The sequence below is a fragment of the Scyliorhinus torazame genome, chromosome 16 (assembly GCF_047496885.1).
Source record: "Scyliorhinus torazame isolate Kashiwa2021f chromosome 16, sScyTor2.1, whole genome shotgun sequence".
NCBI classification, from domain to species: Eukaryota; Metazoa; Chordata; class Chondrichthyes; order Carcharhiniformes; family Scyliorhinidae; genus Scyliorhinus; species Scyliorhinus torazame.
The window spans coordinates 31,410,614-31,427,451 of record NC_092722.1 but is presented as its reverse complement, the minus strand read 5'-3'; the positions used below and the strand labels follow the sequence as shown (position 1 = coordinate 31,427,451).

At 46.1% G+C, this 16,838-nt stretch overlaps 1 protein-coding gene across 1 annotated transcript in view; it reads right to left on the bottom strand.

Annotated features, from left to right (window-relative positions):
• The window catches only part of nol9 (nucleolar protein 9), a 47,014-nt gene that overhangs the window by 17,071 nt on the left and 13,105 nt on the right, over window positions 1–16,838 (bottom strand). The window contains 4 exon segments of the mRNA XM_072478153.1: window positions 3,944–4,041; window positions 8,392–8,488; window positions 8,934–9,078; window positions 16,614–16,744. Coding sequence (XP_072334254.1) covers window positions 3,944–4,041; window positions 8,392–8,488; window positions 8,934–9,078; window positions 16,614–16,744 — 471 coding nt within the window.

The following is a 16,838-nucleotide window of genomic DNA, read 5'->3' as shown; positions in this document are numbered from 1 at the left end:
CCCATGTTCTTATTTCTTTGTTGTACCTTCCACCTTTCCCAAATTGTTGCACCTGCTCTGGTTTGGGGGGTAATATGTTGACATGGATTGAGAATTGGTTAGCAGACAGGAAACAGGAAGTTGGAATAAATGGGCCTTTTTCAGAGTGGCGAACAGTGATTAGTGGGGTCCCACAGGGATCAGTGCTTGGGCCCCAGCTATTCACAACATGCATCAATGATTTGGATGAGGGAACCAAATATAATATTTCCAAGCTTCCTGAAGACACAAATTTGGTAGGAAAGTGAGTGGTAAGGGAGATTTAAAGCGGCTTCAATGTGACAGACAAGTTGAGCGAGCAGGCAATTAGACTGCAGATGCAGCATTATTCTGAAATTATCCACTTCGGTCGGCAAAACAGAATGGCAGAGTTTTATTGAAATAGTGATAGATTGGGAAACATCACTGTACGAAGAACCTGGGTGTTGTTATTGGAAATATGGGAAGATGTGTCATTTGAAACATGGAAGTCTGGCAATATCTGGTCTGAGAGAAACATGAGAGGATACAGGGAAAGATCCCACAAAGGGTTAACAACAGCTGCCAGGGAAGGATTGTAAAATGCAGATAGCCTTGGTCAAGCAGGCTTAGCAAACAAGACAAACAGGATTTTGAATGAAGCCAAAAACAATGGCTCACACCTTCATTGAAAGTAAATAACTTAGTAAGGATCTGGAAAAGAACGGATGAGGTTCAGTTGAATTTAGTGATAATTCTAGGTGTTAAAATTTGCTAATACCAGGTAAATTAAAGAAAACTGGAGACTATCAGTCTATGAGAAACATAATTCAAAGCCAAAATCAAAGTCAGAATTATGAGCTGAGGACACAATTGGAAAATAAAACTATAGAAATGACAGGAATTAAAAGTAACACCTCTTGAAGTCAAAGCATTTTGAACATCACAAAGGAAACAATGTAATCAGATCTATGAGATGAAGTCATGTCAAAATGAATACTTAGTTGGATTAAAAGGTTTAGATCAAAGATACTTTTTACAATCAAAGAAAATAAGAGTTACTTTACAATAACGTCATAAAAACTTAATTGTTAGAAAGCGAATATAAACCAAGTGACCAGGGCAGGAAGAACCGGAACGACAACCAGAACTCAAAGAGAGGGGAGTAGCAGCTAGAGTCAGATTACAGTCAGCTCGGTCATGGGAAAGAGACAGGGCAGAGCAGCCGAGCTAAAATAGCTAAAACATTTAAGGAAGACTAGAATTTAAAGAGTAGTCAGAGTCAGCTCGGTACATGGGAAAGATAGGACACAGCAACCGAGCTCATCAGCGAATACATCTAAAGAAGACCAGACTTTAAAGAAGATTGATTGTCAAGTTGGGCCTGAAGGTCCCTTCAACCAACCAGAAGGATCCAGAAGCAAGATCTTTTTACTTTTCTGCAAAGACAGTGATTGCATCTTTTAGAAAAAGAGAAAAAAAAAAAAATAATAAAATAACTTAAATGTTTTAACCTGAAACAGTGGTTATTAGTCTACTTTACTTACTTAGCAATGCGGGACCCAGGATCGATGCTACTAAGTGGTAAGTAGATGAAATCTTCGGTGAAGGTATGGGTTATACCGGGGGATAACTTGAAAATATAGTTTGACCTGAATAGCACCCACTGAAGCTTGCATCGGAGTCGGGGAGTGAGAATTCCTGATCACCATTTAGAATGTCGGCCCTTTTTGGTATAGGGGGACTTCTAAAAATAGTGGTGAGTTTTCAAAAACAGTGTCCTTGTACACCAATCACTGAAAGCAAGCATGCAGGTCTGAAAAGCAGTTAAGGCAGCAAATGGTATGTTGGCCTTCAGTGTAAGAGGATTTGAGCACAGACGCAAGGATGTCTTATTTCAGGCGGCACGGTAGCGCAGTGGTTAGCTCTGCTGCCTACAGCACTGAGGACCCAGGTACAATCCCGGCCCTGGGTCACTGTCTGTGTGGAGTTTGTACATTTTCCCAGTGTCTGCATGCATTTCACCCCCACAACCCAAAGATTGTGCAGGTTAGGTGGATTGGCCACACTAAATTGCCATTTAATTTGGAATAAAATAATTCGGTACTCTAAATTTATTTTTAAAATGTCTTATCTTTAAAATGTGCAGGGTCCTGGTGAGTCAGTAGTATGTGCAGTTTTGGCTCTCCTTGCCTAAGAAAGGATATACTTGCCATAGAGAGAGTGCAGCGAAGGTTCACCAGATTGATTTCTGGGATGGCAGGATTATCATATGAGAGGTTGGGACTTCAGGCCTCTATTCACTGGAGTTCAGAAGAATGAGAGGGGATCTCATTGAAATGTCTAAAAGTCAGAGAGGGCTGGACGGACTGGAGGCAGAGATGATGTTTCCTTGCGCTGGGGGGTGTATAACAAGGGGTCAAAGAATCAGGATACGGGGTAGGCCATTCAGGACTGAGGTCACTCAGAATATGATGAGCCTGTGGAATTCTCTACCATAGAAAATTGTGGAGGCCAAGCCATTGACTTAAAGAAGAATTAAATGGATAGATTTCTAGACTTTAAAGGCCTCAAGTGAGTGGGGAGATTGTAGAACTATTGCGTTGAGATAGAGGACAAGCCATGACCATACTGAATTACAGAACAGGCTCGACGGGCCAAATTACCTACTCCTGTTCCTATTTTCTATGGTATTGTCCTTGTATGAATGCATTAATATTTCTTGATGATTTTAAGGTATGTATCACTGATTTTGTCAATGTTCAGTTTCATTCCAAAGTATTGTCTGCTGTTACTTGTCTATCTACTAGTTCTTGTACTCACTACAAGTGCTTTATCATCTGCATATCTAACAGATGTTATCATTCGCCCTCCATGCTTAACACCAGATTCTGTGTCTCTAAATGCTTCTTTAATCATTGCTTCTGCACAGATATTGAAGAGGACTGGTGATAAACAACACCCTCAACAAACACCTCTTCCAATTACACACTATTCCAACTCCCTGCTGGTTACCCTCTGTCGGTTGTCCCATGTATGGATTTCTTATGAGTTGGCTTTTTCCAGTCCATTCCAATATTTTTCAGCACAGACAAGAGCTTAATCCAGTCAACCTGATTGAATGATTTTTTTCAAAATCTACAAAGCCATGCCAATGTTCTGAGTTTTGTATAATTACTCAGATTGCCAATGGAGCAAATGCCATCTTCAAATTTGTAACAGAGAGAAAGGTTGGAAAGCCGCATAACTACATTGGAGATGACTAGTTTGGATTCCAGGGAGGAAGGATGAAAGAAGCAATGGCCGTTATAAGGTTACTGAGTGAACGCAGATTGGACCTGAAATACATACTTGTTTTGTCAATTTTTAAAAAGCATGTGACAAAACAGCACACCAAAAAAAACTTTAAAATTCCAAAGATGTGCAGGTTAGGTGGATTGGTCATGCTAAATTGCCTCTTAGGGTGGGGTTGTAGGAATAGGACGCGGGATTGGGCCTGGATATCGTGGTCTTTGAAGGGTTGGTGCAAACTTGATGGGCCGAGTGGCCTCCTTATGCACTGTAGGGATTCTATGTTTCTAAGTACAAAAATACTGAGAGAGTAGCATTTCACTGGAGCAAGAGAGGTCCACACCAGAATGGTGGGCTAGGGGGTTGCTCCCTTTAATCCATCTCTCCCCAGACACACTCATCATGGTCATATATGGTACATCATGATATTGAACAGCTTCTGTCAGAAAGAGGGATGGGGGAAATTTGGAGGAATCAATCTACTCTATTCTCAGACACTTCAAAAAAATAGCTAAGCTCCTGACAGTTAGTGATGTACTTGGTTGCAGAGTCATCTTCTCTCAATGTTTTCATCTATTTATGACAGAGCACACTTGCGCACACTATAATACACAGCCTGCTTGCCTGACTCAACACTGTTCCATTGTCTACTTACTGAGAACAGGATCAGTCACTAAGTGTAGGGCCATGCAGCCAGGGGGGCTGAACTCCGTCTGACCCACGTCAAGCTCCAGAAATTCTACGCATGGAATGCTGTAGGAAAAGAGATTATTCACTTGTTAGTAGCCTGTGATAACACTATACAAATCTGCAGACAGATCAAATCATAAAACATACAGCAGCTTATTGAGTTCTAAAAGAAGGGCATAGACTACCAGAGTAAACAGTTAATGATAAATTTAAACAAAACATTGGGCCAGTTACAGATTATATGCACTTTTGGGTCGCAATTACAGAATTACAAAATTGCTACAACACAGGAGACATCTACTACAGCCCAGGAGGTGGCTTTTTGACCTATCACGTTTTCACTGGCTCTCCGTAGGATAGATTTACCGAGTGTCATTCCATTGCTTTTCCCCGTAATCCTGCATTCTTCATTTCTAAATAACAATCCAATTCCCCCTTGAATGCCTCGATTGAACCTGCTTCCACCACAGGCTGTGCATTTCAGATCCTGACCACTCAGTGTGTGAACACATTTTCATGTTGTCATTGCTTCTTTTGCCAATTACCTTAAACCAGTGCCCTCTTGTTCTTCATCCTTCCACCAATGGAAACATTTTCCCCCTATCAATTGTGTCCAGAATTCTCATGACTTTGAATAATTCCGCTGAATCTGCCCTCAACCTTCTCTTTTCCAGGGAAACCATAAGAACATAAGAACTAGGAACAGGAGTAGGCCATCTGGCCCCTCGAGCCTGCTCCGCCATTTAATGAGATCATGGCTGATCTTTGTGGACTCAGGTCCACTCTCCGGCCCGTACACCATATCCCCGAATCCCTTTATTCTTTAGAAAGGCATCTATCTTTTTCTTAAAAACGTTTAAAGAAGGAGCCTCAACTGCTTCACTGGGCAAGGAATTCCAGAGATTCACAACCCTTTGGGTGAAGAAGTTCCTCCTACACTCCGTCCTAAATTTACCTCCCCTTATTTTGAGGCTATGCCCCCTAGTTCTGCTTTCCCCGACCAGTGGAAACAACCTGCCCGCATCTATCCTATCTATTCGCTTCATAATTTTATATGTCTCAATAAGATCCCCCCGCATCCTTCTAAACTCCAATGAGTACAGTCCCAGTCTACTCAACCTCTCGTCATAATCTAATCCCCTCAACTCTGGGATCAACCTAGTGAATCTCCTCTGCACTCCCTCCAGTGCCAATATGTCCTTTCTCAGGTAAGGAGACCAAAACTGAACACAATACTCCAGATGAGGCCTACCAACACCCTATACAATTGCAGCATAACCTCACTAGTCTTGAACTCCATCCCTCTAGCAATGAAAGACAAAACTCGATTAGCCTTCTTAATCACCTGTTGCACCTGCACACCAACTTTTTGCGACTCGTGCACCAGCACACCCAGGTCCCTCTGCACAGCAGCATGTTTTAACATCTTACCGTTTAAATAATAATCCATTCTGCTGTTATTCCTCCCAAAATGGATAGCCTCACACTTGGCAACATTGAATTCCATCTGCCAGACCCTAGCCCATTCACCTAACCTATCCAAATCCTTCTGCAGACTTCCGGTATCCTCTGCCCTTTTTGCTTTACCACTCAGCTTAGTGTCGTCTGCAAACTTTGACACAGTGCACTTGGTCCCCAACTCCAAATCGTCTATGTAAATTGTGAACAACTGCGGGACCAACACTGATCCTTGAGGGACCCCACTAGTTACAGGTTGCCAACCAGAGAAACACCCATTTATCCCCACTCTCTGCTTTCTGTTAGCTAACCAATCCTCTACCCATGCTACCACTTTACCCTCAATGCCATGCACCTTTAGTTTATGCAGCAACCTTTTGTGTGGCACCTTGTCAAAAGCTTTCTGGAAATCCAGATATACCACATCCATTAGCTCCCCGTTATCTACTGCACTGGTAACGGCCTCAAAAAATTCTACCAAATTAGTCAGACACGACCTACCCTTTGTGAACCCATGCTGTGTCTGCCCAATGGGACAATTTCCCTCCAGGTGCCCCGCTATTTCCTCCTTAATTATAGATTCCAGCATTTTCCCTACAACCGAAGTTAAGCTTACCGGCCTATAATTACCCGCTTTCTGCCAACCTCCTTTTTTAAACAGTGGTGTCACGTTTGCTACTTTCCAATCCTCTGGGACCACCCCAGAGTCTAGTGAACTTTGATAAATTATCACTAGTGCGTTTACAATTTCCCTAGCCATCTCTTTTAACACTTTGGGATGCATCCCATCAGGGCCAGGAGACTTGTCTACCTTTAGCCCCATTAGCTTGCCCAATACTGCCTCCTTAGTGATTACAATCATCTCAAGGTCCTCACCTATCATATCCTTATTTCCATCAGTCACTGGCATGTTATTTGTGTCCTCCACTGTGAAGACTGACCCAAAAAACCTGTTCAGCTCCTCAGCCATTTCCCCGTCTCCTATTATTAAATCTCCCTTCTCATCTTCCAAAGGACCAATATTTACCTTAGCCACTCTTTTTTGTCTTATATATTTGTAGAAGCTTTTACTATCTGCTTTTATGTTCTGAGCCAGTTTACTTTCATAGTCTACCTTACTCTTCTTTATGGCTTTTTTAGTAGCTTTCTGTTGTCCCCTAAAGACTTCCCAGTCCTCTAGTCTCCCACTAATTTTTGCCACTTTGTATGTTTTTTCCTTCAATTTGATACTCTTCCCTCACCTCCTTAGATATCCACGGTCGATTTTTCCCCTTTCTACCGTCTTTCTTTTTTGTCGGTATGAACCTTTTCTGAACACTGTGAAAGATCGCTCGGAAGGTTCTCCACTGTTCCTCAACTGCTTCACCATGAAGTCTTTGATCCCAGTCTACCTTAGCTAGTTCTTCTCTCATCCCATTGTAATCGCCTTTGTTTAAGCACAAAACACTAGTGTTTGATTTTACCTCGTCATCTTCCAACTGTATTTTAAATTCCACCATAGTGTGGTCGCTCCTTCCAAGAGGATCCCGAACTATGAGATCATTAATCAATCCTGCCTCAGTACACAGGACCAGATCTAGGACCGCTTGTTCCCTTGTAGGTTCCATTACATACTGTTCCAGGAAATTATCCCGGGCACATTCTATAAACTCCTCCTCAAGGCTGCCTTTACCAACCTGGTTAAACCAATCGATATGCAGATTAAAATCTCCCATGATAACCGCTGTACCATTTCTACATGCATCCGTTATTTCTTTGCTTATTGCCTGCCCTACCATCCTGTTACTATTTGGTGGCCTATAGACTACTCCTATCAGTGACCTTTTCGCCTTACTATTCCTGATTTCCACCCAAATTGATTCAACCTTGTCCTCCATAGCACCAATATCATCCCTTACTATTGCCCGGATGCCATCCTTAAACAACAAAGCTCCACCACCGTCCTTACCGTCCATTCTATCCTTTCGTATAGTCTGATACCCTTGGATATTTAACTCCCAGTCGTGACCATCTTTTAACTGGTTAATGAAACCAGTTCAATTTTCTCCAACTACCAACTTAACTGATTAATATATATATATATATATATATATATATATACAAGAAGGGGCGGCACGTGGCACAGTGGTTAGCACTGGGACTGCGGCACTGAGGACCCGGGTTCGAATCCCGGCTCTGGATCACTGGCCGTGTGGAGTTTGCACATTCTCGCCGTGTCTGCGTGGGTTTCACCCCCATAACCCAAAGATGTGCAGGTTAGGTAGATTGGCCACACTAAATTGCCCCTTAATTGGGAAAAAATATAATTGGGTACTCAAAATTTATAAATCAAGAAAAGCAAAGGTCCTAACACCACCCTTGGGGAACTCCCCTACAAAATTTTCTCCAGTCCAAAAAACATTGGTTAACCACTACTCCGTTTCCTGTGGCACTCAACTTTGTATTCATATTGCTACTGTCTCTTTCATTCCATAGGTATAGCTTTGCCCACAAGTCTGTTGTGCAGCACTTTAACAAATGCCTTCTGGAAATCCATCAATAACATTGCCTTCATCAACCTTCTGTTATCTAATTAAAAAGCCAGCAAGTCAGTTAAACATAGAGCTGGACCTCGTCCTCAGATGAATTTTCTGGCAAGTCAATGAATGGTGATCAGGGACAGGAATTCCGGCTCATTTTATTAGCTCCTTGGCTCAGGAACCCCAATGTCAACCATAGTCCATGACTTGCTTCCCTGATAACTTTATACTGATCAGGAACTGAACCTGGGAATTGCTGCGCTGTGTGGTCCAGCTTCACAGTTGCATTGTTGTTGCTCACTTAGCCTCACCCTGTTCCTGAATATCCAGGACTTTATTCATCAGCACCAATTCAACCCCAAAAAGTTCAAGTTCTAAATTCTGGACACTGAAACTGTTCACGAGTATTGCAGAATTAATGTTAGGGTTCACTCACTGGTTTAGAAGCGAATTCAGGAGATATCTATGGAAGGTTGACTTCCCAATATTCTTCCCTCCACATACCAGAATGATGGGATATCCATCGTCGTCTTCTGCAATCAAACCAAAAGGTCTACAGAAATGCATGATTTCTCAAAAAGATCAGAAAGCTATTGTATTATCATATTTAACACTCCCCACTCCAGCATATCCAAAGCAGATGATCTGCACATAGGCACATCCCCACCACAGGCAGTCAATCCGAGCCCCCAGCCTCTCGTCATTCTGGTTCATTGGGAATTACACAATTTTAACACGTGATCAGTACAATATAATGGCATGGGTCTACAACTTGTAAAGTTTGCCCAGATGAACTTTGAACAATAATCACTCATGTCCTTCTAGTGTTAAACAATTATATGCCATAGCAAATGATTGGGTAAAACAGAGACAACCTATTCCGATGGGCAAGGACATGGGCAAGAGCAACCAGAGTTTCACATGCCTTTTGTACCAAAATCCTTCTTTCCTCTGCATCTTGTCTCTGTAAGAGCTCACCCAGGCATGTCTTTAAGAGTTCCTGCACAGTGGCCATCCAGCTCTCCGATATAGTTATCCCTTGATCATCAGGGAGAGGAACCACCCCAATAGAGGTCAAAGCTGAGCATTCAAGGAATGGAAGTTTTCCAAGATTCATCTTTTTCTGAAAGGTGAGAATCAAAACAAAAATTAAACTTCACTGTACAATTTGTATCAGAAATATCAAAATGTGCACAGAGATGAGGCTATAACAAGGATAGTGATTTCACTATTGACAACAAAGTATGACAAGGCAGATCATCAGAAGGCAGACTGTAACTGAGACATTGGACTGAATTTTATCTGGTCGGATGGGATGGGAACAGGGAATATTCTGACATTGGGACCACATGCCTGTCGTACATGGATGAGCAGAGGGACTGCAGCAATTATCCCGGAGGTGTTCCTTTTAACTGGCTGTCATGTCATCGAATCAAGGGTGATAAACGGGGCTTTCCAAGCTGCTGATCGAGTCAGAGGGATGGCAGCTCTGGTGGTTGACTCTTAAATGCCCTCAGGGTTGGGCAATAAATGCTGGCCTAGCCAGCAATGCCCACATCCCCTGGGCGAATAATAAAAAAAAGGCCCAGCATTGCCACCAGGAATACTGGCCACTGCTGAGACAGACTGGAGCCCTCCGCTTACAGCAGATTAAGTTAAAAAGAAATCATGGGTTCCAATGTAATAGGGAAAACCCCTTTAGGGAAATTATTGGGGCTGCAAGGGGCAACTTTTCCTGTCTGAGGTCTCCTCTTTGTTCCATAGAGCCTCCTCTCCACCTTGACAGTACCCCAGCCTCCCTGCCTATCGCTGCTAGAAATATTAGTCACTGATTGACTAAATAAACAGGTGGCTCACTGCAATTTTGGCTGCTTTTGTAGTGCAATATCCTAATTTGGCAGGTGGATGGGAAACTGATTTGTAGTCCAGGAGATAGTGTTGCTGGAGTTCAGGAAGTTGTTTTTAAAAAAAATATGTTTATTCAAAGTTTTTCCAACCAATTAAACCCCCCCCCCATAACAGAAAAGAAAAAGAGAAGGAACAGAACAAAACATAAACATATCAATCCAACATAATACAGAACTTGTACAATGGGTTCCTCCCGCACATATTGACTCTCCCATATGTTTTATGTTTTCCTTTTTCAAGTGCCCCTAGGAAAACCCTCTTCCCCACCCACCCATATAGATCCCCCCCCCCCACCTCCCTCCCTGGGTTGTTGCTGCTGACTGACCTCCTTCTAATGCTGCGCGAGATAGTCGAGGAACGGTTGCCACTGCCTGAAGAGCCCCTGCGCAGACCCTCTCAAGGCAAACTTTATCCTCTCCAGCTTGATGAACCCTGCCATGTCATTTATCCAGGATTCCACACTGGGGGGCTTCGCGTCTTTCCATAATAGCAAGATCCTCCGCCGGGCTACCAGGGACGCAAAGGCAAGAATACCGGCCTCTTTCGCCTCCTGCACTCCCGGCTCGTCCGCCACCCCAAATAGTGCCAGCCCCCAACTTGGCTTGACCTGGACTTTCACCACCTTGGACATATTCCTCGCGAAACCCCTCCAGAACCAGGCACGACCAGAACATGTGGGCGTGATTCGCCGGGCTTCCTGAGCACCTCCCACATCTGTCCTCCACCCCAAAGAACCTACTCAGCCTCGCCCCTGTCATATGTGCTCTATGAATAACCTTAAACTGTATCAGGCTAAGCCTGGCACACGAGGAAGAGGAATTAACCCTACTCAGGGCATCAGCCCACAGACCCTCTTCAATCTCATCCCCCAACTCCTCCTCCCATTTGCCCTTCAGCTACTCTACCGAAGCCTCCTCCTCTTCTTTCATCTCCTGATATATCGCCGAAACCTTGCCTTCTCCGACCCGTGCACCCGAAATCACCCTGTCCTGAATCCCCTGTGCCGGGAGCAACGGGAATTCCCTCACCTGCCACTTCACAAACGCCCTCACCTGCATGTACCTGAACGCATTTCCCGGGGATATCCAAACTTCTCCAGCGTCCCTAGGCTCGCAAACGTCCCATCTATAAACAGGTCCCCCATCCTTCTGACCCCTGCCCGATGCCAGCTCTGAAACCCCCCGTCCATCCTTCCTGGGACAAACCGATGGTTACCTCTGATCGAGGACCACACCGAGGCTCCCATCTCACCCATGTGTCGTCTCCACTGCCCCCAGATCTTTAGCGTTGCTGCCACCACCGGACTCGTGGTGTACCTTGTCGGCGAGAGCGGCAGCGGGGCCGTCACCAGCACCCTCAGGCTCGTTCCTTTGCAGGACCCCATCTCCAACCTCTTCCATGCCGCCCCCTCTCCCTCTATTACCCACTTACGGATCATCGCCACGTTGGCTGCCCAATAGTAGCCACCCAGATTCAGCAACGCCAGCCCTACTACGCTCCAGAAACCCCCTCCTTACCCTCGGGGTCTTGTCTGCCCACACAAAACCCATGATGCTCCGACCTACCTGCATAAAAAAGGCATTGGTAATCATAATAGGAAGGCACTGGAACACAAAAAGAAACCTCGGGAGGTTTCCATGGGGAGTCAGTGGCAAAGTGGTATTATCGTTGGACTAGTAATCCAGAGACCAAAAGCTATGCTCTGGGGACCCGGGTTCGATTCCCGCCATGGCAGATGGTGACATTTGAAATCAATTTTAAAAATCTCGATCATGAAACCATTGTCGATTGTCATTAAAACTCATCTGGTTCACTAATGTCCTTAATAAGATCATGGCTGATGTCATAGAATTGGGTAGTGGGTGCCTGGAACTCACTACCGGAGGAGGTAGTGGAAGCAGGGACGATAGGGACATTTAAGGGGCATCTTGACAAATATATGAATAGGATGGGAATAGAAGGATACGGACCCAGGAAGTGTAGAAGATTGTAGTTTAGTCGGGCAGTATGGTCGGCACGGGCTTGGAGGGCCGAAGGGCCTGTTCCTGTGCTGTACATTTCTTTGTTCTTTGTTCTTTTGACCATCATTTTAATTGACTGTACCCTGCCCGCTAGCGAGAGTGGCAACACATCCCATCTTTTGAAGTCCTCCTCCATCTGCTCCACCAGCCGCGTCAAATTAAGTTTGTGCAGGGCCCCCCAGATCCCCAAGTACCGAAAGCTCCTTTCCGCCCTCCTCAACGGTAGGTCGTCTATCCCTCTTCCCTGGTCCCCTGGATGCACCACAAAGAGCTCACTTTTCCCTACATTGAGCTTATAGCCCGAGAAGTCCCCAAACACCCTTAGGATCTGCATGACCTCCACCATCCCCTCCACTGGATCTGCCACATACAGCAACAGGTCGTCCGCATACAGCGACACCCGATGCTCCTCTCCCCCTCGGACCACCCCCCTCCATTTCCTGGACTCCCTTAATGCCATGGCCAAAGGCTCAATTGCTAATGCAAACAACAGGGGGGACAGGGGCCACCCCTGCCTCGTCCCTCGATACAGCCGAAAATACTCCGACCTCCGCCGATTCGTAGCCACACTCGCCACCAGGGCTCTATATAGGAGCTTAACCCAACTGATAAACGCCTCCCCAAACCCAAACCTCCGCAACACTTCCCAGAGACACTCCCACTTCACTCGGTCAAAGGCCTTCTCCGCGTCCATAGCTGCCACTATCTCCGCCTCTCCCTCCCCCGATGGCATCATAATCACGTTTAGGAGCCTCCGCACATTGGTGTTTAGCTGCCTGCCCTTTACAAATCCCGTCTGGTCCTCGTGAATCACCCCCGGGACACAGTCCTCAATCCTCGTAGCCAGCACTTTTGCCAGCAACTTAGCATTCACATTAAGGAGCGAAATCGGCCTATACGACCCACATTGCGGTGGGTCCTTGTCCCGCTCCAGGATCAGAGAAATCAGCACCCCGGACATTGTCGGGGGCAGGGTCCCCCCCTCCCTTGCCTCATTGAAAGTCCTTACCAGCAACGGGGCTAACAGGTCCGCATACCTCCTGTAAAACTCAACCGGGAACTCATCTGGTCCCGGGGCCTTCCCCGCCTGCATGTTCCCCAGTCCTTTAATCAGCTCCTCCAATCCAATTGGCGCCCCCAAACCAGCCACCTCCTGCTCCTCCACCCTCGGGAACCTCAGTTGATCCAGAAATCGTCGCATCCCCTCTTCCCCCGCTGGGGGCTGAGATCTGTACAGCTCCTCATAAAAGGCCTTAAATGCCTCATTTACTTTTACTGCACTCCGCACCGTAGTTCCCCTGCCATCCTTGACTCCACCTATCTCCCTCGCTGCCATCCTCTTACGGAGCTGATGTGCCAGCATCGGGCTCGCCTTCTCCCCATACTCGTACGTCGCCCCCTGTGCTTTCCTCCACTGTGCCTCTGCCTTCCCTGTGGTCAACAGGTCAAATTCTGTCTGAAGACTTCGCCGCTCCCTAAGTAGTCCCTCTTCAGGGGCCTCTGCATATCTCCTGTCCATCCTTAGGATCTCCCCCACTAACCTCTCCCTTTCCCTGCCCTCTCTCTTCTCCCTGTGAGCCCTGATGGAGATTAACTTTCCCCTGACCACCGCCTTCAGCGCCTCCCATACTACCCCCACCTGCACCTCCCCGTTGTCGTTGGCCTCCAAATACCTTTCAATGTACCCCCGTACCCTCCCGCACACCCCCTGATCTGCCAGTAATCCCACATCCAGACGCCACAGCGGGCGTTGGTCCCTCTCCTCTCCCAACTCCAGCTCCACCCAGTGCGGGGCGTGGTCTGAGATGGCTATGGCCGAGTACTCCGTTCCCTCCACTTTCGGGATCAGCGCCCTGCTCAAAACAAAAAAAAAATCTATCCGGGAGTAGGTTTTGTGTACGTGGGGAAAAAAAAGAAAATTCCCTGGCCAGGGGCCTAGCATATCTCCACGGATCTACTCCCCCCATCTGGTCCATAAACCCCCTAAGCACCTTGGCCACAGCCGGCCTCTTCCCCGTCCTAGATCTGGAACGATCTAATGCTGGGTCCAACACAGTGTTGAAATCCCCCTCCATTATCAAGCTTCCTACCTCCAGGTCCGGTATGCGCCCCAACATACGATTCATAAATCCAGCATCGTCCCAGTTCGGGGCGTATAAGTTTATCAATACCACCCACGCCCCCTGCAGCATACCGCTCACCATCATGTATCGACCTCCATTGTCCACTACTATATTCTTGGCCTCAAACAACACCCGCTTCCCCACCAGTATTGCCACCCCTCTATTCTTCGCATCCAGCCCCGAATGGAATACCTGTCCTACCCATCCCTTTCTTAACCTGACCTGGTCTGCCACCTTCAAATGTGTCTCCTGAAGCATGGCCACGTCTGCCTTCAGTCCCTTTAAGTGCGCGAACACTCGGGCCCTCTTAACCGGCCCATTCAGGCCCCTCACATTCCACGTTATCAGCCGGATTGGGGGTGCCCCCCCCCGCCCCCCTGCCGACTAGGCATCTCCTTTTCTAGGCCAGTCCCGGGCCCGCACCTCCCGCACCCTCCAGTCCCCCAGACGGGGGACCCCCGCCCCGACCACCTCTTCTGTTTCCAGTTCCCCCTCGGCCAATGCAGCAGCAACCCTATTTCCCCCCCCTCCCCTCCCACGCCTTCCCCCTCCCCCCTGTATACAAACGACATCTCTCCCACAACCACAGACCCTCAGTTTGAGTCCAACTTTTCAGTTTGTATAAAGGTCCAAGCCTCTTCAGGCGTTTCAAAGTAGTGGTGTCGATTCTGAAATGTGACCCACAATCGCGCTGGCTGCAGCATTCCGAATCTGGTGATTGTAACAACGAATGAACGGACATCGCGCAACAATCACCAGGCAGGAATGTTCCCTTCCAGTCGGGGAACACTTCAGCAGTCAAGGGCATTCAGCCTCTGATCTCCGGGTAAGCGTTCTCCAAGGCGGCCTTCAGGACGCGCGACAACGCAGAATCGCCGAGCAGAAACTTACAGCCAAGTTCCGCACACATGAGTGCGGCCTCAACCGGGACCTGGGATTCATGTCGCATTACATTCATCCCCCACCATCTGGCCTGCGAAATCCTACCAACTGTCCTGGCTTGATACAATTCATACCTCTTTAACCTGGGGTTACCCCATCTCTGGATCTGTAAAGATTTAATCACCTGCTAATGGTCGCATTCCAAGCATTGTTTGGCATCTTTGAATTTGTCTATATATGTGTTTCTGGAACATACCTCTTCATTCACCTGAGGAAGGAGCAGCGCTCCGAAAGCTAGTGACATCGAAACAAACCTGTTGGACTTTAACCTGGTGTTGTAAGACTTCTTACTGTGCTCATTATAGGAAGGATGTGGAAGCATTGGAAAGGGTGCAAAGGAGATTTACCAGGATGCTGCCTGGATTGGAGGGTAGGTCTTATGAGGAAAGGTTGAGGGAGCTAGGACTTTTCTCATTGGAGCGAAGAAGGATGAGAGGTGACTTAATTGAGGTGCATTAGATGATGAGAGGGATAGATAGAGTGGACGTTCAGCGACCTTTTCCTAGGGTGGATGTAGCTGTTACAAGGGGGCATAACTATAAGGTTCATGGTGGAAGATATAGGAGGGATGTCAGAGGTAGGTTCTTTACTCAGAGAGTGGTTGGGGCGTGGAACGCACTCCCTGCTATGGTGGTGGAGTCGGACACTTTAGGAACTTTCAAGCGGTTATTGGATAGGCATATGGAGTGCACTAGAATGATTGGGAGTAGGTTGATTTGATCTTAGTTTCAGACTAGTTCGGCACAACATCGTGGGCCGAAGGGCCTGTACTGTGCTGTACAGTTCTATGTTCTAATATCCAGAATTGCCCACAGTATCTTAATGATCTTTGAGAAGCATCAAATTCCAACAGAACCTCTATGCACTTGTATCAAATGTTCTGGCTGAAGGTTGGCTTTTTAAAAAATCGCTTTACCATCATTTCCAGCACTGAAAGTAAGGAGTCTGCTAATCCAGATCCATTTGAAACTCATTGTGATTAATTAATTTTTTTAGTTCTTTCTATGCTACTAATGTACATTTTTATGGCTAATGTGCAATAGTTTACACATCCCATCTTAAGCAGCAACTAAACAATAAAAGTACTTCATTAGCTGGAAAGCACTTTTAGACATCTTTAATAAACTCCTGAGCTACATAGTTCTATGATTTATATAAATGCCAGTTTTTTTTGTTTAACCACTGCGAGACTTCATTTACCATTTTTCATCCAATTGCATATCCAATCTAAATCACTCTAAATCTTTTGCTGTATCTTAACTCTATTCATCTCATTCTGGTCAGAGTAATCAATACATTATGGATAATTTTAATTTCACCAGCAAATTGATAAGTTTTCAAATAGTTTTGGTATCTAGTTCCTGTCGGACCCTGCTCAACACTCCCCAAGTCAGTGCACATACTACTTGTGATGCCTATGCGTTTGAGTTTAATTACAAACCTGAGTTAGCGATCAGACTTGGCTAGTTTCTAACCCCATCTAGCCCAGCAGCAAGTGCACTCAGTGCAGACCAGAGACTGAAAACGATGCAGCACCAAAGACAATTATGTATTTACCCACTGAACCAATAGGCTTAACAAACATATACAGGCATATGCCTGCAAACACCACAAAATCCAGAAAACATGTGCAGGGTGGCCTCTTAATCTCCTGAATAACTCACCGAATGTGAAGCAAAGACTTCCCTGTATTCTGGGAAGCTAGAAAGAAAAACAGTGCCTGGGGTGTCGAGATGCTCGAAGAGGAGAACTGAGCACGAAGAGGTCACTTCCTTCATCAAACTGTGTCTTGAAGCTGCAATGAAGAGGCACGGAAATTAGGAGTATGACTTCAGCACATATAGCTGCGTCTAAACTTTTGCATCAAACACTTCCACTTAAGGACAGAT